Here is a 20,402-nt window from a genome sequence, read left to right on the forward strand (position 1 = left end):
CTGGATAGCTCCCAGAGTTACAACTGATCTACAGAGATCAGTTCTCTTGAAGAAAATGGCTGCTTTGGAGGGTAGTGTCTATGGCCCCTCTGAGTTTCCTCCCCAAAACAAACTCCAAATCTCCAGGAATTTCTGAATCCAGAATTGGCAATCCCAGCACTGGTCCATCTAATCACAGGTGTCAAACTCGCACCCCTCCAGATGTTATGGACTACAGTTCCCATCATCCCCTGCCAGCATGATGCTGGCAGGGGATGATGGGAACTGTAGTCCACAACATCTGGAGGGGCGCGAGTTTGACACCTATCCTTATAGCACCAGCTCTCCTATGTCCCAAAGCCTAATTCCTGACGTAACTGTTCCCTTCATCTGGGCATACTAGGAAGTAAATCAGAGACCTTCTGCATATAAAGCACATGTTCAGCCATTGGACTGCATTCCCTCTCCTCAGAACTGGCATATACATGTCAGTTCTAGTAAACTACAAGAATATTTTTTTACAACTATGATTTACAAGAATATTTATTTGCAAGTACTTGTGTCTGAATGTATATTTTTACACTAATATTTTCAAGAAGTTTAAGTCACCACCATGTGATTTTAATTGTCAGTTTAATATTTTAAAAAACCCAGAAGTGATAAAAGATCTACCCTGAGACAAAACGTTTACAGTATGTTTACAGTATGGTAGGCAGTGAGGAACTTGCCTTCAGCAAAATGAGCACGGAAGCCTCTGTGATGCACACTGCTGTCTGAGCGAAAGCGAACAAACATGGCATTTAGAGTGGATGTTATAGGAGAAGGCCGCTGCCCACCACAGACTTTTCGAAGAAGTGGAGCATCACTACTGGGCCCATCAAAGACCTGTATGACAGAACAATATGTGGAGTTAAGTTTGAACTTCAGCATGTTATAAATCAATTAGTCTTGGTAAATGTTAAATGCAGACACATTTATCTTAGCGTAATCTTTCTTGGGCAAAAGCCCATTTTGTCAGATGCAGTGAAGTGAATTTTCAGAAAGAACTTAGGATCTTTAGATATATGAAGAAAAAAAAGAAAAAGGTGTACAGTGGGCAAAGACGCTTGGTTTGTGACTTTTTAAAGCAAATTTGGGAAGTATTCAGAGGACAGTAATGACTCACAACAGCTATAACCGTGTGTGTGTGTGTGTATGTGTCAAGTCGCTTCCGACTCATGGTGACCCTATGAATCAATGTCCTCAAAAATGTGCTATCATTAACAACCTTGCTCAGGTCTTGCAAACTGAGGGCTGTGGCTTCCATTATAATATCAATTCATCTCATGCTGGGTCTTCTTTTCCTGCTGCCTTCCACTTTTCCTGGCATTATTGTCCTTTCTAGTGACTCTTGCCTTCTCATAGTGTGACCAAAGTAGGATAGCTTCAGTTTAGTAATTTTAGCTTCCAGGGAGAATAATGGGTGATGTCTGTGTGTGTAAAGGTCTTGGGACACCCTCCCCCCAAAGCCACACAGTCATACAGGAACAGAGTGGCAGTGTCCTGCCAGCACAGTCACATGCCATGAGGAGATACTTGGCTGGCCAGCGAAGCCCTGAAGCGATGCAACCTTGCTGACCAGAGAACATCATTTGCCAAGCAGTGTAGGAGACAAGTTCATGGCTAGCCACAAAGGTCCACCAGCCACGTAGCATGAGCAGGAGGAGCTTTTTTTGGCTTCATCCCTAATTTGTGAGTGTGGGCTCTTTGGGGTGTCAGCTCCAGGTTGGGAAATACCAGGAGATTTGAGGGGTGGGGCCTGAGGAGGAGGAGTTTGGGGAGAGGAGGGACTTCATGTGCGGCATAATGCCATAGAATTCACCCTCCAAAGCAGCCATTTTCTCCAGGTGAACTGATCTCTGCAGTCAAGAGACCAGATGTAATAGTAGGAATTGTCTGGCAACAACCTGGAAGTGATTCACAGGCCCAACCTTGAGTTCTGCCCAGCCCCGGAAATCGCTAAGTCTTGACTCCACACAGAGGCTATTCTTTAAGTGCTTCTCTTCCTCATTATTAATATTTCTTAATAAATTAAGGACTAATTTGATTTCCCCTTACAACTTGGATTAGCTGTAAAAATAGATAGATTAAAAATTGTCTACCAACAGCAAAACATTTTTTTGGGGGGGGGATCACAGACAAACCATGTGAGAACAAGATAACCAACTTTCCCCCCCTTGACAATCTTTTACAAATTTCAGCAGTCTTTTACAGTTTACATAATAGCACGGGAATCTTTCTCAGTATAAAAATCATAAGTCACTGACTCAGTGACAACTTGTTGAAATCACAGCATTTGCAAAAGCATATGACTCAAGGCTGGACAGGGGAAATACTTTGCGCTACTCAGCAATATGCTGAATGTCTTCCACAACTACTGGATGCAGTAACTGAAGTGTGGAGGCCACATATTGTGTGCATGGTCATGTTACTGTGTATAACAAGTCATGGGAGCTTGGTATGATGGACAATTACTGTGTATGTGGCAAGAAGTGACATTTGCCACATCCTGGAAATCCACTGAAAGGTGAATTTCTGCAGGACATAGTAAATTGTAAAGTATGTCAAATGTGGAAATGATAGGTAAAAGTCAATTAAGGTCAGTCTCAGGAGGAAAACCAGTAAGGCATCTGAAACCGTCGCTGCCTCTTTCTAAAGGTCTTAAATTTTTTCAAGTTTATTTTCATTGCTTGATTTTTGACGGATACAGAAAAAATAGAAAGTCTTTCATATGAACAAATGTCTTTCTAGAGTGAGCAGATTTTTTTTTGCTTTCCTTGAATGTGCCTCATTTTTTTTGTTCCCAAATCATCTCCAAATGCCAGGAAGCTGGGCTGATGATGTAGCCTCAGATTGCTTGGCTGGAAAATGCACAGTTGAAATGAGTTTTACAACTGTGTTTCCCTTGTAAAAATGAGCAGGTTTTTTGAGGGGGGGAACCCAATGGTATAATAGGGAACATGAAGTACTTTTATTTATGCCCAAAAAGGCTAGAAAAGAAAGTAACTTTAACCCAGGGCTGTACCCTCAACCAAGGGGCAAATGGTATAACATTATGGAGATTGTGTGTACTCTCTTTGTGTGTAGTTCTCTGCTTTTCCACTCTTTCAGTACAGAAAAAGAAGAGTTGGCTATTTGCCCTAACAGTTTTACGTTTCCATGTTTCCTTTAGGGTGGTTTCCACAGCTGTTCCCAGAACGATCTGTAAGTAGGGTGTTACATTCCTACCATTTTCTCATGAAAAACCCAAGAAGATTTTTTATTCTGACATATCATTTTCCACATGTATTTCACAAGAATAATCCCCTAAATAGTTACATCAAAATGACTTCCAAGACTTTACCCTGCAAAACATTTTGATGCACAAAATCTCACTGATGGCAAGAAGTCATATTGTTAGAGAACTCTGAAAGATCTGTGTAGGTATCCTGTTGGTTTGGAAAGCATTTATAAGCAGCAGTTCTATCATTCCTTCACAAAATCATGTATCCAAGGATGTACTGATATGCTTTCTCTTATCTTAAAAAAAAAACCTTAAAAAGTGCACTAAGAATTTAATATCGAATTAATTTTATTTGACTGACATGAGTTACAGTTCATTTTATCTGACTTTTTATTCAAATGCATTGGCCCCTTTCCTAAAAATGTACCAAAGCCAATTAACAATGCAAAAATAATCAAAAGCAAACAGATAAATAATGTTATAATTAAAAAAAATACTAAGAGCAGAAGCCAAGGTGTTATGCTAAACCAGTGGTGGCGAACCTATGGCACGGGTGCCATTGGTGGCACTCAGAGCCCTCTCTGTGGGCACGCGCAACACACATCTAGGCTGGCCTGGGCCGCTGGGCTCGATTATTAGCATTAAACCTAAAACCTAGTTTTGGGGAAGCAGGTAACCCAGTTAAGTGCTGATAAACCCCACTTATTTTCATGGGAAGAACTAAAGCATGATCCTTTATCTGGGAGTAAGCTCGGTTGCTGGCAATGGGGCTTGCTTCTGAGTAAACCTTCCTTGGGTCGTGATTCACCCGTTGGAAGCGTTTCACGGTTGCTTCAAAGCAAAGCCACCTATTACCGTCAAGCTTACTCCTGAGTAACGCACGCCTCGGAGCCAACCATTTTTCTAAACTAAAACCTCAGGATTTAGGTTAAATTGCCGTGTTGGCACTTTGCGATAAATAAATGGGTTCTGGGTTGCAATTTGGGCACTCGGTCTTGAAAAGGTTCACCACCACTGTGCTAAACGCAGCACAAGCCAGAGCGTTTCTACTCAAAAGTCAGTCTCACTATATTGAATGGTGTAAATCAGGGGTGTCCAATTCTGGCCCTCCTTTTTGCCTGTATCTTTCTCTCTCCTCTCCTCTGCCTCTGCTCTTCCCTGTTTGAAAAGAGGTAATCCTTTTAGCTTAATTCCTAGCCAGATGCATTTCTATTTCCACTCTACCTTCCATCACTTGGCTCCAGGCCCAGCCTCCAGGTTCTGTAGTGATGCCCTCATTGTGGGGCCCCCAAGTGGCATATAGAGGGGCATCCTTGGTGATCCCTAATGGGAGTAACACTATAAGCAGCATCCTGGATCAAAACCACAGGAAAATTGGGATGGCAATACAGGGCTGTGGCTGACATGACCCACTGTGTCATTCCAGGATTTCTAATATTGATCAATGAGACCTTCTTGAACATATTGTCTCCTGTGTGCCATGAAAAGGGACCAAGGGGGCACAGAAATAAGTTCACGATGACTGCTCTTCAACTGTAGAATTCCTTTAAAGTTTGTCAGGATCAGTGCTCAGCACATCTCAGTGTAAGACCTGCTTTACATAGTCATCACTTGATGATAGCAGACCTTGGTGATAGCCTGCTCATCTGAATTAGCCATCGTAATTCATTTAATATAGACAGAACTTTAATATCCAACTCAATTCAAGCACAACTCTAGAGGAGAGAATATGAGGAGGGAAATCTGAATGGTTCAATATAATCCCACTGGATTTGTTACTCACGGCAACATAGTCATAGTTGCATGTACGATGAGTTTCAAGTTCAAAATCTGTGAAGTTCAGCAGAACATGGTGGCCACTTTCAACTTGGATGAGCCAAGAGCAGTCTGTGTTGTTGCTGTAAGACTGAGGGTAATTGGGAGAATGGATTTCACCATTTGGAAGTTGGAAAATTCCTCCACACCCTGGAAAGTAGTTAATGAATATGTGTTAGATGAATAGGTAGGCAGGAAGCCAGTTATTGCATACTTCATGTTGAAATGGATTTGTGTATTGTCACTCTACAGATTTAGCTAAGTATGGACAAAAGTACAGCTTCCTTCCTCCAAATATATGATGCCTTGATGTCAGCTATACTGCCACAAAGGAATTGGAAGGGGGAAAAATGAGTCCTCACAAATGAGGGACATCTTTAGTTCCTTTTAGGCCCACTTCTACTTGATACTTGGCTTGTGCAAAAGCAAAACAAACATTTTTTTCAGAATGTAAGTACTATACTCTATACTTTTGCTTTCAAAGAAAATTAAGCATATGCAGAAATGTCTCCAGAAATAAGATTCTTGCCAGTTCCCACAAATATTCTAGACAAATCAAGTAAGTTCCATTTCTGCACCTTCAGCAGTTGAACTTCTGTGATGATCAATAAAGAACACTCCCTCTGAATTTAGGGGGTCAGAGTCAAAGCTATTTTTGAAGATGGAAAAAAAGCTCCTCTGAAAGAGCTGAGCTTCCAGCTCAATCAGTACACTTTTTAGCATTCTTCAGGAAATAGGCCAACTGTCATTTTATCAGGTCTCTAGTTTCACTAACAGGGAAGAATGAGTTGACTGCAAGGAGGATAAGGTTTTGCAAACCTTTGCTAACCTGAGAGTCTGCATGCAGTAGTGGTTAGAGCAGGGGTGTCAAACATGGCTCAGGGGCCGGATCCGGATCTTTATGAGGGCTTATCAGGCCTGTGAGCCAGCTGAGGCAACCCCCCCCCCCCTTGCTCTTGATTTGCAAGCCCATTGCAGCTTCACCAGCCGAGGAGGCCACACACACACCCTGGGTCATACATTTATATCATATGCAGCCCTTGTAACAAAGGTGATTGACACCCCTGGGTTAGAGTGTTAAACTAGCCTCTAGCAGACTCATGTTCAAATCTCCACTCTGTCACAAAAGGTTCGATCACCCATGACAACCATATAATGCAATCCTAAACAGATTCATACCCTTCTAAGCCCACTGACTCAGGGCTCAGGCTGACTTACAGTGATTAATTAAAAACATTCAATAAAATCCAAAACTACATCCATTAAAATCCTGGCACCCCTTAATATTCAAGGGATAAGTACTCTGCACTATCCCACAAACTAATTTACAACTCAGTCATACCAGGGATGAGAAAAGGAAGGAGGGAAGGGAAAAGGGAGGCAGCGAGATGGAACTGTTGCTGTCTCCACCATATGCCTGGCAGAACATCCCTGTTACACGGATATTGTGAAAAGGGAGAACAAAGCTTGTCACCCGGAACTCCTTGGAGAAAGGGCAGCATAAATATGTGCTAAACAAATAGCTATTGTTTCAAGAATGTTTTAGAACCGATAAAAGTCTGAGGGCTTTTTTCCTGACTAATGAAGATCATGCTTTGTTATAGTTTACAGATAACACGAAATGTTCAACCAGCACATGCCACAACTCTCACCTCCAGCTCTTTCTTGCCATGTAGCATTGAACCCCTTTTTATTCACAGATCTGTCTGTTTTGAATCGAACTGCCATGGTATTACCAGTGCTCGAGACATGGAGAGGATTTGAAGGCGATCTTGGGACACAAAGCTGGGCCAGCCTGGGTGAAGAAAAGTCAGGCCCGCCATAGACCTGGAAAGGAGAAACAGCCAAAAAACAGATAAATGAAGAATACATTTATTTATTTTAAACGTTTCTTCACTGCATTACTCCCTTGTGGAATTCAAGGTAACTTTCAACATAACAATTATAAAAAACACGTTAAAGCAGTATAAATAAAACAACAATTATAGAAATACATAAAAGGTCACAATTTAGGGATAACTTCAAAAAACTAAGAACTCTAACTGCCAATGTGGTGTAGTGGTTAAGAGTAGGTGGACTCTAATCTGGAGAAGCAGGTTTAATTCCCCACTCTTCCACATGAGTGGCAGATCTTATCTGGTGAACTGGACTTGTTTCCTCACTCCTGTAGGGTGACTTTGGACTAATCACAACTCATTCAAAACTCTCTTAGTCCCACCTACCTCACAAGGTGTCTGTTGTGGGGAGAAGAATGGAGAGGAGTTTATAAGCCACCTTAAATCTCTTTAAAGAGAGAAAGGTGGGGTATGAATCCAAGCTCTTCTTTTTCTTTTTAAAAACTCCAACTAGGACTGCCATTAAATAAAAACTAAATCAGTCAAATACAGCCCTAAGTAAAACAATCTTCATCTTTTTGAAGATGAACAGTGAGGGGGCCAGGTTCACCTCCATGGGAGGTTGGTCCATAATCCTGGGGCTGCCACTGAAAAGCTCTCTCCTGAATGCCCAAAAGTTGAGCTGCTTTGACTGGCGAGAAAGTCAAGAGGGCCTTGACGGGATATTAACCACAGAAAAATATTTTTCTGCTATGATTTTATCTCGTGGACAAAGTATCATATCTGTGAATGGTTCCATAGTGTGTACTTTTATATTAAAAAGCAATTGAGGGGACCCTGAATTTGAATCTCGCCGTACACTACAATTGCAACTGAAACCAGCCTCCATCCCTGATCTGCTATTAGCCATGCTAGGTAAAAAGTGACAGATGTAAGACATAAACCTCTTTTTTCCTTATCTGAGTTACTAATAGCCTAGAGGACCTAGCTTCTACCAGGGAAACAGGACCGCTGGGAAAGAGGAGATTAACTTCCCTGCCACAATCCAGGCCCTGCATTTGACTATGTTATGTCAGCCTGGTGTGTGTGGTTAATAATTCAGTATGAATTGTCTTTTGAGGTAAGACATCAGAATGTTGTTGTAATATTCTGGAAGAAAACTAAAACATTTCAATTTTTAAAATTATCTTGGCTTATTCAGCCATTTGAATTGAATTTCTCATAAATTGCGCCCCAAGCTTCAGCCTGGCGGCACCGCTGCAGCAGGGGAGGAAGGAGTGCAATGCCGCCTCCCCCCTCCCCGCCGGCTGGCAGAGGCAGTCATGTGGCCAGAAACCGGCACGTGACAGGGGCCAGGCAGCCTATAAAAGGCTGCGTCGGCAGTGACCGGCCTCTTTCGAGGCCGGGAGCAGCAAAGGCCCTCCCTTCCCTCCCTGTTTGAATGGTTATTGGGGTTTGTAATTGTTATGTTTTGTCGCAGTTCACTGGGCATTTTGGGCATAAGAGCACATCCTATTTGGGAAGGCAGTAGCTTGTGTGCCAGACCTTCCCACATCAGGGGCCTCCATATGAGGTCCGAGGTGGTGTTAGAGCTCATGAGGGCCAGCCTTGGGGCTGCGCCGAGAGCTCGCTGCCCAGCAGGAAGGGGTGTCACAAATTGGGTTTGCGTCCATGTGGCATAAGGTGACCAGATGGTCACCTTCAAAAACCGGGACGGGCGAGCGGCCCCCCCCCACGCGCACGCACACACACACACACACGGAGCCACACACACTCGCACACACACACGGAGCGCACACTCGCGCACACACACGGAGCCACACACACTCGCAAGCACACACTCGCGCAGCCACACACACTTGCGCAGCCACACACACTCACACACACACACGGAGCCACACACTCGCACACACACACGGAGCACACTGCCTTCTGGGGCGCTGCCATTTCCCACCCTGTGACAGTGCGGGAAATGGCAGCGCCCCAGAAGGCAGTGTGCTTCTGTGGCCGCGCGGGAGGCTGCCGCACTGCCTTGCGTCCCAGAAGGCAGTGCGGCAGCCTTCCAGAACCCGGGACATTGGGGAAAACCCGCGGGACGCAGGACAAGTTCTTTCAAGCCGTGAATGTCCCGCCAAAAGCGGGATGGATGGTCAGCACCCAGTAACTTCCTGTTCCAGTTCCTTAGGGGGATGTGCCGGATAGGAGTTCTGTCCGAAGGGCCTGAGGGGGCTGACCTATAACCAGGTTCAGCAGTTTGCTACCTGAGGGCCAGGATGTGCTCTGTTATGCTCGCCCAGCTTCAAGGTTATTATGTAGTTAATAAATTGGGCTGCGGCCGATTTCTTTTCCAACAAATATGTTGCTTTTTCTATTAATAAAACGAGTCTCCACACCTCCACACGCAAATCGCAACTAAGGTATCTCTAGAAGACAATCAGATACAAAGTTTACATGATCAGTGACTGGCATAGCCATAGGGAAACCAGGTCTTTTGCTTCAGCTACTCATTTGGACAGTGGGAGAAAAATGTCCTGGGACAATAGAAACATTTCTTGGGTCAATCACTTCCCGTGCAACCAGAAGTGTTGACATCATGTGAGGCGATGCTCTAGCATTCACACAAAATTCTATGGTTAAACAATATAATTTGGTTTTAAACAATAAAACATTTATTCATTGTCCGGGTCGCCCTTGGACTTAGCATGGACTCCAGGGGGGGGCCAACAGCGGGCAACAGCGAAGAGACCAGCGTGAGTGGCGAGGACCCAGCACGGCAACCGGGGAGATAGCCACGGCTGACGATACAGCTGGAAGGCCAGAGCCGCAGCTACCAGCTACTGAAGCCTTCCGACTGCTTGAGAGCTGATCAGTGAGGCGGGAAGCCGGCTTGAGGCACGCCCGAACCCGGCCCGAGGGCTTGAAAGAGGGAAGGCAGAGCCCGAGAGGAAAACAAAGGCCCCAGCCACAGTAGAGGCCTTGGGAGGAGGAACTGCGAGGAGGCTGGGAGAGCGAGGAAGGAAGAAGCGTTGGGAGAGGAGACACGGAGGCTAGCGAGGGGGTGGCGGGTTGAAGAGGTGGAAGGGAGTGAAGGCGGAGAAGCGGTAAAAAGAGGAGAAAGAGAGAGTGAGGTGGAAGAAAGGGGAGAAAGAGAAAGCAAGGAGGAAGAGAGAGAAGGGAGAGAGACCGGGGAGGCGAAGAGGAGAGGAGAGAGAGAGAGAGCGGGGAAGGAACAGGGAAGAATGAGGAGGAGGGAAGAGAGACGGACTCGATAAGGGGCGGCAGTCCCCCTGTAGGAGGGGCTACCAACTCCTGGCACACGTAGGGAGATCCCAGCCGGTGGGGAGGGCACCTTCCCCTCCCCTCTCAGGGGGCACCCTGTGGTTCTGGCAGCTGACTTCTTTAGGAGTCCCAAAGACCGGGGCTGCAGACGAGGAGACCAACACCTCGGAAAGGGACGGTGGGATGGCTTGTCAGCCCCAGCCGCAGGAGGGGGAGGGAGAGCGCCACATTCATTAAAAAATAAAAAAACAAAAAACAATATAATTTGGGGCATACGATACAATGTTGCTGGTGATGCTGTGATGTCACTTACAGGACACACCAGAAATTACATCACCACATTGTTGGTACTGTGCTGTTGGGGTGTCCCTCCCTCTAGTAAATCCATCCTTTGTTATTGTCTAGAAGGTTAAAGCTACTATTTCAGATTCTGTCCACTGCCCAGTCTCCTCATGCATACTGTTCAGCTTGTCAACAAAAACCTATGCATGTAAAAGTGAGTGGACTCAGGATCTATGGGTGCAATCATTACCTTGCATTTACAAAGTTCAGAGCACTATATATAACCCTCCCCCCATTTTATTCTTACAATAACCCTCTGAGGTAGGTTAGGCAGAGAAAGAGTGACCAGCGTAGCACCACTCATTAAGCTTTGTATTTGAATGACCTTGCAAGCAAAATATGTGAACATTGACTTGTTCACAGGTTATACTGAACACACACAGGTGCAGGGAGTGGGGCTAACCGTCATGATTCTTTCCCATACACAAACACTCTTGTTAAGCAGTAATTTGAGAACAGCATTCCTTTAACAGTTACAATAGTGTATGGGTGTTTGTGGAAAATAAATCCTTCTAGATTAGATATCTTTATTAGAATTCTGCTTGTTTTTTTTAAAAAAATTATTTGTTTGGTTTGAATTTAATTATCACAATAATGTGCTCCACCCCACCATCCCCTTCCTTTTGGGATCTGAAAAGAATAACAATCCCACACCTCTCTTTTTCCAAAGGAAATAGTCAGTGGAAAGAACAATGCATCCCTTTTAATTCCACAGCTTTGATTCCTGCTGGGAGAAATAAGTTAGTAGACACTGAACCATCATTTTTCAAATGCGCACTGAAAGATTATACAGGCTCAAAAGGTTTACATATTTGTTTTCATTTCAGACGATAGCAACTTTTTGGCTTCTGGAAGCAATACACATGAATCGCATAATTGCTCTCCTGTAGAATTAGTTCTTAGCTATCAGTTCTTGAAATATATTCTGCATAAACTACAATGTTTCTGTTCAAATGAGGTTTTAATTAAAGAAACAGACAAAGTGTTTCTGTGCTTGAAGTTTTGGTTGCTTAATATATGTAATCTGGTCCTACTTTGAGGGTAGGTTTCAGAAAGTGATGCTGGAAGATCTGTGGGGTCACACAAGGTCCCAATCTTATCCTCTATGGTCTTTAATATATTGAACTGCAGGATGATGTCATCTGGAGAGCTGGGCTGAATTGTTATGTGGATAACACTTAGCTCTAGTTTGGGCTTCCAGCTTCCTAAGGAGGCTGTAAAAACCCTGAATTGGATGCCAACTGAAGCGTAATTCTGTTAAGGCAGAAATGTTAGTGGGGAATAGAAAGTTTGACCCAGGATTTAAAGTGTCACCTATTCTGAAAGAACAGGATTGTTTATCTACACTGGTTCTCAATTTGTTTCCAGGCACAATTCAAGGTACTGGTATCCACACGGTAACCCTATATGGTTTGGAATCAACATACCTGAATGATTGACTCCCCTCACCTTATGAACCTATATGACTACTATGGTCATCTCCAGAGGCCCAGTTCTGGGTGTTTCTGCCTTCTGAGATGAGATAGGTGGCCACTCAAGTGAGGTTGCTACACCTTCTTGATTGTTGCACCAAAACTCTGAAACCCTCTTCCAAAGGAGATTTGTCTGTCCCCTTCTATTGCCATTTTTCACCCGTTGGCAAAGACTTTTTTGTTTCAAGTGATATTCCCTCAGTGATCCCTCCTTCCTACACAATGCTTTAATTGTTATGTCTTTGTATATATTTAAGCTATAGTTTTGATTGTTTTAATGATGTGGAGGTTGGTTTTAATGTTTTTAAAATGTGATTTTATTATGTGTGTTTTAATTTGTTCGCCACCTTGGTGAACCCTTGTGGAAGCAGAAAGGCCAGATGTAAAATTTGTAAAATAAAGAGGAAGGGCTAAAACCTCATACCCACTGGTGGGCTAACCATGAAACCATTCCAATCTAGTCTAGCAAAAATCTTCGTGGTTGGTGGGCAACCCTTCTAACAATCATAGCAACTTGTGGGAGGTAGATGGATGTGGGGTCAAGTAAATACGTGGCATTCTGATGCCACAATATCACTTCTGGTGCAAGCCTGTGAGTAATGTCACCATGTTGACACAAGGCTGTAAAATGCTCCCAAACTCTATAGGTTTGAGATAGAGTTTTAGAGGAAACCTAGAGCATTGTGCAAACATGATGATGTCCTTTCTGTGGTAATGCGGGATAGTTGCAGTCAACTATCTCCTCTTGCTCAGTGATCCAACCAATCAGGGCCCAGTGAGTAGGGTTGTTTGCTCACACAACCACTGCCTTATGCTGAACTATAGGTCTATCAAGATTATTCTTGTCTACTGTGACTGGCAGCAGGTTCCCAAGATCTCAGGTAAAGATCTTTCACATTACCTACTACCTTTTAAAAACTACCTAACCTTTTTAAACCAGAGATCAAACCTGGGACATCTGCATGGAAAGATCTACCATAGGCCCTCCCCACTGGACATCAGTTGTGATTCTGAGAGATTCCCAGCCACTACCTGAATGTTGGCAACCCTTCATGATACATGGTATAGCCTGAATTTGTCATCCTCTGTGGAGCTATGAATTCTTTCCAGCCTTCAGAATGTAAAGTGCTTTACAATTCAGGTTCGTTTGGCTGTGAGATAGACTTGCTGAAGGTTGAGCTGGGATTTTCATTCCCACCCCCTTGCAGACAGAAGAACCAGCAGTTTCACCAGAAAACCGCACTAGGCCTCGCATGCTGTATAAGCAACACTAAATCTCAATAAATTATGTTTGCAAGCCAAAGGAAAAGATGTCATTTATCATTTCACAATTGCCTTTTGTATAGTTTTAAAACCAAAGGGATTTTTTTAAAACAAAAAGAAATTAGCAGTAGTTTTAACTTTTCACTGTATAGCAGTTCAGCTAACCAGAAGCTTTCACAATGGCTGGATCAGAAACAAGCCAAATGGTTTTCATGAGAGAAATTATTTTTTTTTAAAGTTACTTTTGGCTATAAAGGGGAAAGACAATTGTTACCATATGAATCCAGTTATTTTTTTTTTTTTAAAAAAAGAGCAGGGAAGTCTGGAAAGAATGTTGGGGTGTGGTTCATAAAGAATATAGAGTGCGGGAAAAGGGACATATAACAAATAGTTCATTCTTCCTCCAGCATTTTGCACAGGGTGTAGAGCAGAGTAAGCAAGCCTGTGGTTTTAGCCTGTTTTTGCCATTTGCTTTTGCTGTGTTAGTTCCGTTGATTGTGACAGTCAAGCCAGCATTCCAGAGTTATGAGCAAGTGAATGGCCGTTTTATGTGGCCGGCCATCCTTGAAGTGTGAATCACAGTGAATAAAACGGTCCCTGCTCGGAGGTGGCTGCTCACGCCTTTCAGGGAGAAACAGAGATGTTCAGAAAGAGACGTAAGTATCGAACCCTGTTGCTTAATAATACAACTGGTTTCACCATTGTACTCTGGATGCAAAGAAAACAGAATATGGTTCATCATGGGGCTAGAGTGGAGTGGGGCAACCGTGAAAAAGAAGGTCTTTCATTTCCAAACTGCAATCATCTTGGCACTGCATTATGAAAAATTGTGAAAGACAGCTATTTGCAAACTTTTAAAGCAATCATTACAAGAAAATGATGATGGCTACTTTCACAGCAATATAATTTTAAAAAACTGGTCTCTCTTTATTTCTTTAAATGTTTCAGTGTTTGCCATCCTGGGGGACCCGCTAAATTGTGTTTAAATATATAATTAAAAGTACAGTGTTTATCAATCCTCTCCTTATCACTTTGTAAAGCCAAAAGCAGCAGGAAAAAAAGACTGGGCAGATTGCTTATTAAGGCCACAGGAAAAAGTCTTGGGGGTGGTGGGGACTGACCTCCCCCATGTGAAGCAACCAGCAGCTGCTGCTGTGAGCTTCATCCCATAGAGGGCAGGTGTGAGCTGGCAGCACAAGCTATGAACTGTGCAAGAATGCAAACCAAACCGTATGGGGCAGGCAGGCTGGCTGGTTCTTCTTCACTACCAGTGGGGTAGTTTCTCAAACAAACTGGTTCAGTGAAATTAGACTCTGGGGTTATATTCCATGGTTTAATCATTTTTGTTATCAATTTTTTTGTAGTATATTTCTCACAATTTAATCCTATGCAGACTCAGTCTAAACCTAGTTTCAGCATGCTCTCTCTCTCTCTCTTGCTTGCCTAATTTAGATTGCAGCTCACACTCATAATTTTAGGCATGTGTTTGCTGTTTATTAAATATTTGAATACCTTCCTCTCTGGAGAACAACTCAAAGCAACATTAGAGCAACATCACACACCTACTGTACAATACCTAGCAAATCATTAAGCACAACAACAAAAGCAAGATTTTCATTATCCCACTTGCTTAATCCTAGCAGAAAAAACTATCTGACCTGTAGGCAGTACAGCAGTCAAAAGCACAGCTTGGCTCTGCTAGAACAGAAAGAGAGGCAAAAGAGGAAGGCAAGGATCTGAGAACCAATGCAGGGTCCTAGAAGTACCTCAGTAGACAGAAGAAGGAACTATATCAGGTTTCAGAGAGGAGCGAAATGGTATATCCAGTCCAGAGTGGCATAGTGGTTGCATGTGGTGGACTCTAATCCAAACCAAGCAAAACACATACTGCTTTGCTTTGCTTCCCCTGTGCAAACAAGAAAAAATACATTCCACTTTGCCCACTCTTGGGCTTCTCTGATCTGTGAAACAATGAGTTCTGAATAGGGGGAAACCCATGGACAATTGAGAATCTGAGCCAAAGGAAATGTATGCTTGACCTGTGCGCAAAAGGCCTGAGAGCCCAATACTTTTAGGCGGGGACTTTGAATTAGAAAATTAAATAAATTGGGAATAATATGTTCCCACTGGCTTGTCCTTAATCAGTAACCTGATTTCTCAATTTTAAACAATGTGTTAGAATGCTTCCAAGGAACTACGACACAGAGAAAAGTTTCTTGCAACAAATGCTAGCACTGTGGTAAGAGTTCATTAACATCCTCTGCTTCTGCTAAGATAGGGGGATCTGTAGGTTGATTAGCAGTCATTAATCATTGCAAGCACATGTGATTCCTAATCTGGGAGCAGCAAGGAAATAATGTGAAATGTTACAGACAACAGTTTGACTTTTTTTGGTAACTGTTTTTCAGAGCTTTATGATGAGCCTTGATTCTTCGGAGACATGGCGGGATATAAATGTAAATAATAAATAAATAAATAAATAAATAACAATTTCTCAGGTACAACTGTACTGCAGGTAAGCTCTGGATGCATTTCCAGCCAATCCTATGCCTACCCAAGCTCTCTTCTTCTCATTAGGTTCCAGAGAACAGGAAATTACAAGCAGGCAATCCTGTAATGTTCTGGTTCCTGCAACTATACTACCCAAGCTGCCCCTGTTTACAGAAAGAAGTCTATTAAACCCACCACCATTTGATTACAGTCTCTATGTGCCTTTCACTCTCCTTGCAAAGCAGTTCACATAAGCTCTTGGGCAGTTCCAATTCCTATTGCTATTGCTAAGAATGAGCATTTCAGTGAAGACTTAATTCCTTTACCAAGGGAAATACTGTCCCAAATTTAAGATATTATTCCTTTTATTTGCTGTGCCAGTGTGACATAGAACATTGTTTCCATGAAACACATGATGGCACATAAATGCCTTTTAATTGGCCAGTTTCCACAGATTTATTTGTTTGTTTGTTTGTTTGTTTGTTTTATTCTTTCAATGTATTAGCCGAAGGGCTCAGGGCAACGTACAAAATTAATATAAAAATAGAATAACAACAATATTAAAACCTATACTATAACAACGTTAAAGGGAAGGGGAGGGAGGGAAGAGTTAGTGAGGGAGAGGGGCCCTGGCATCTGGACATAGTCCACCCACCTTAGCAAAGGGAGGGGGAGGGAGGAGAAGGGGTGGCATACAAGGGAAAGGGAGTGAGGGAGGGGAGTGAGGGAGGGGTGGCATGCAAGGGATCGGAGAGGTGGGAGGGGCCCGGCAAATGGACATAGCCCATCCACCCAAGTGTAGGGAGGGGGAGGGGTGCCATGCAAAGGAAGGGGAGTGAAGGAGAGGAGGGAGTGAGGAGTGTATTTGTGTGCAATGAGAAGGAGACATACTCAACTGGAACAAAGCAACTTACCTCGAGAACATCATAGTTGCAACTTGAATGGTATTCAATATCAAATTCCACAATGGTGAGTTGGATGCTACTGCCTGGAGCCGTGTGAATAAACCAGTGACATTCCCTGTTGTGCGGATACTTGTTAGGGTATCCAGGGCTATGGAAAGATCCAGATGTCCCACTGAGTTCTCCGCCACAACCTGGAAAAAGTAGGCAAGACAGTTAATTATGATCCTCGAAGATGCCAGCCTCAGATGCAGGCGAAATGTCAGGAGAAATCCTTCAGATGGCATTTTCTACACTGACCCTCCTGCCATAGTGTCACTGAGCATATGGCATACTGAGAGGGGTTCTGGCCATATACTAGAGTATTAGTTTAGTTCATATAGGGCAGGGCACATTTTGTTCAATGCTCCTGAGTAGATCAATGGTATGGCCTCGTTTGGAATACTGTGCACAGTACTGATCACCCTATCCCAAAAAGGACATTGAAGGGGTGGAAAAAGTACAGAAGAGGACAACCCAAATGATTAGGGGTTTGGAGCAGCTTCCTTATGTGGAAAGACTGAACAGGTTACAAAAGAGAGGGGGGGCATGACAGAGGGTTATAAAATTATGCACAGAGCAGAGAGAGTTGACAAAATACTAGCATAGATTCCACATGCACAATCGATTCCAGAAAACACTTTTTTTTACACAGAGCATGATTAAAATGTGGAATTTGCTGCCAGAGGATGTAGTGTCTAAAGAGGGGATTGGAATGTGACTTTTTTTGCTAGCACCTCTTTTTACTGTTACAGTTTGTGTTATCTTTTGCTTGGCGGTCTTCCCAGACTGGTCTAGCCTTGTGTGTGAAAGTATCTAAAAAGGCAGACCCAAAAGTTCTCTTCATGTCTTTCTGTACTTTTGAAGTTGTTCTCTCAAAGTCTATGTTCAATTTAGCCATATTAAAGATCTTTCTGCTTTCATGAAGATTCTATTGTATGGACTCAGTTTGTTACATTGTGATGGCCACAGGTACAGAAAGCTGTGGGCTAGGGAAAATCCATGTTCAGAGGCAGTCTACCTCTAAATCCTAATGCCTGGAGGCAACATCAGCCTCTATGCCATGTTGCTGGGCCACCAGAGGAATTGGTTGGCCAGTGTGTGAGACAGGATGCAGATGGACCACTGGTCTGATTCAGCAGGGTTCGTCTTATGTTCTTATAATATTTATTATTTACTTGCTTATTGAAAATATTTGTAACCCTACTTTTCTCTTGAGCATCTGGGAAGATTAGAAATTGTAGGCAAGTGAGCACGGCAGATTCTCCTCCAGGATGCATGCCTATTATTATTGTTCTTATCAGATTCCCTGCAATGTACCTTGAATATCACTGCTGCCAGACCAATATTCAGACAACTCCCATAATAATGCTGAAAATAGCTGTCTGTTCCCTATTTTGACATAAATTTCCATTTGGTTCCTGTTCTGGGATATTTTTGACAGAGAGTATGCATGCTCTTATGAACTTCATTAGCAGATAACCTATGTGCATGCCATCCCTGGATTCTTTTCTTCCTCCCTCTTAAAAATGCAGTGCATATGATGCAAGTATACATTAAAAATGCAAGTATACATAGGATTTACCACTGATTATACAGATGGTTTCTTCAACATCTTAGCAATTTCAGGGCATGGACTTGTGTCTGTTGAAGCACGGATTGCAAAAAGTGGAAGCATTCAAAGATTTCCAAGCCTGCATGCAGATAGCCAATTGCTATATTTCAGTTGCAAAAAGTGGAAGCATTCCAATTGCTCTCCCCTATCCATTTACAGTGAGTCATGACGGTGGTTGAAATAAATGCCAGATTTTTTGTCAAGCATTGCAGCTGAGTTTCTCATGAAGGAAGAAAAATGATTCATTTCCTTTTCTCGCTATTTACTGCACACATGGTCTCTTGGGAGTCTAGAGTAACATATTTAGTTGTGTTTGACTGCCCCTCTCATATCTCCATAAAAGTTTGTAAAGACTGGCTATAATCCATGGTCCACAAAAAACATCTATTCCCATCTGAATTTAAGCGGGCAAGACATGGTGACTAAAGGTGAGGACAATAAAGGTCAGTGAAAACACTAACAAGTATCCCTGTTAGGATGTGATGGTTTCTACATATTTTTATCAAGCAGGTGTTGGAGTGGACAAAGAAACCACCAGCTGTTTGTCTCTGAGGCATTTCAGCCAAGTTCTACTTTTTAGCTTTTGCTATTTTCACTCTACACATCTGTTCTGAAATTCACGTAGTATTTAGCTAATCTAGTTAAGGTTTGTCTAGCACAAGAAACACATTTTTGGGAAACCATCTAAGCCAGCTTTACTACTGACCAGTAAAGTCTACTGCAAGAATGTCAACATTACTGTTCTGTAGCTCATTTCTAAATATCCGAATTGGTCTGTCATTGCATTTGCTTGTATTTTCTACAAAATGGAATGACTGATGTCAAGGCTTACCAAATTGTAGAACAGCCACCTTTATCTTAAATTAATGTTTGTCTCGTGATTGTTTCTTACTTGATGCAATTACAATTTAATATACAGAAATGGAACCAACTAGTTTTTTCACTGTTGTCCAATTCCCTTCTATAATACAGCCACCATCTCACATGGCTTTTGTGAATGCAGATTCCAAATTCTCAGCAGGTCCCATGATTCTCAGAAGTTTTGATGACCCTCCCTTCTTTTTTTTTAACAGCAGAAAAGCTGGTTGAATCCAACCTGTACTGAGATCAATAGTACCAGTCTGATTCCATTTGCAGCTATTAGTTAAGATTAACATTCAAAAAATTCCCCAATTGAGTTATGGTGATCGATATTTTGACTAGCCAGAAGTTGCATTTAACAATATGTATAGGCCCTGACACAGATATTCCAGGTTAGCCCAATGTTCTCAGCTCTCAGAAGCTATGCAGAGTTGACCTTAGTTAGTACTTGAATGGAAGGTCACCAAGGAAGTCCAGAGTTGCTGCGCAGGAAGTCCAGAGTTGCTGTGCAATAGCAAACCATCTCTGAACACCACTTGCCTTGAACACCCTATGTGGTCCGTCAGCTGTCACTTGATGGGCATGGGGGGATGGAGGCATAAGACATCTCTCAGTGTTTTTTTCTACCATACTTTTCTTCTTACAATCAGACTTTTGTGTTGTGCTTCTATTTGTCACCTTTTTTTAAGTTTGACTTCCTGGCTCTGGTACTTAAGGGATGCCTTCCATCAATGAACACTAATGCAAGTTTGTGATTTGACTATGACCAATACATCCTGCTACAGCCTCAGTGTTCAAATTATGTTTAAGGTTTGCAGAGTTTTGGTACACATGGTATCTGTCAAAGCAATTAGAAAAACAGTTTGACAAAACAAGACAGTGGAAGGAAAATCAATCTCTTCACATCAGCAAGAACGTCAAAGTCTTTTTAAAAGGGCCACATAAACGCCTGCTTAGATTCTTGGTTCCATCTTTGGCCGTTTCCGCACGGCCTCCTTGCGCCCCCACGCCGCCAAGAGTGCGGGCGGCGTGGGGGCGCAAGCCCGTTCGCATGCAAGCATGCGAACGGGAGAAGCGGAGGAGCCGGCAGGCGGCGAGGCTGTCTCGCCGCGGAGCCGCTACTCATCTCCGCCCATACTCACGGTCTCCTCCCTTATGCGCTCTCGCGGGCGTTACAGCCCATACGCTGCCCCTCCGACCCCTGGAGGTGGGAGGAACAGGTGGCGGGAGCACTTCCGCAGGCTGGCT

At 43.2% G+C, this 20,402-nt stretch overlaps 1 protein-coding gene across 1 annotated transcript in view; it reads right to left on the reverse strand.

The window, feature by feature from the left end:
- Positions 1-20,402, reverse strand: part of CUBN (cubilin) — a 144,266-nt gene that overhangs the window by 58,886 nt on the left and 64,978 nt on the right. Inside the window, exons 28-31 of the mRNA XM_048510490.1 lie at positions 16,652-16,833; positions 6,709-6,883; positions 5,025-5,206; positions 708-864 (exon numbers count right to left, since the gene is read on the reverse strand). Coding sequence (XP_048366447.1) covers positions 708-864; positions 5,025-5,206; positions 6,709-6,883; positions 16,652-16,833 — 696 coding nt within the window. The remainder of the gene's footprint in view (positions 1-707; positions 865-5,024; positions 5,207-6,708; positions 6,884-16,651; positions 16,834-20,402) is intronic.

Source organism: Sphaerodactylus townsendi, linkage group LG11, assembly GCF_021028975.2.
Source record: "Sphaerodactylus townsendi isolate TG3544 linkage group LG11, MPM_Stown_v2.3, whole genome shotgun sequence".
Taxonomy (NCBI): domain Eukaryota; kingdom Metazoa; phylum Chordata; class Lepidosauria; order Squamata; family Sphaerodactylidae; genus Sphaerodactylus; species Sphaerodactylus townsendi.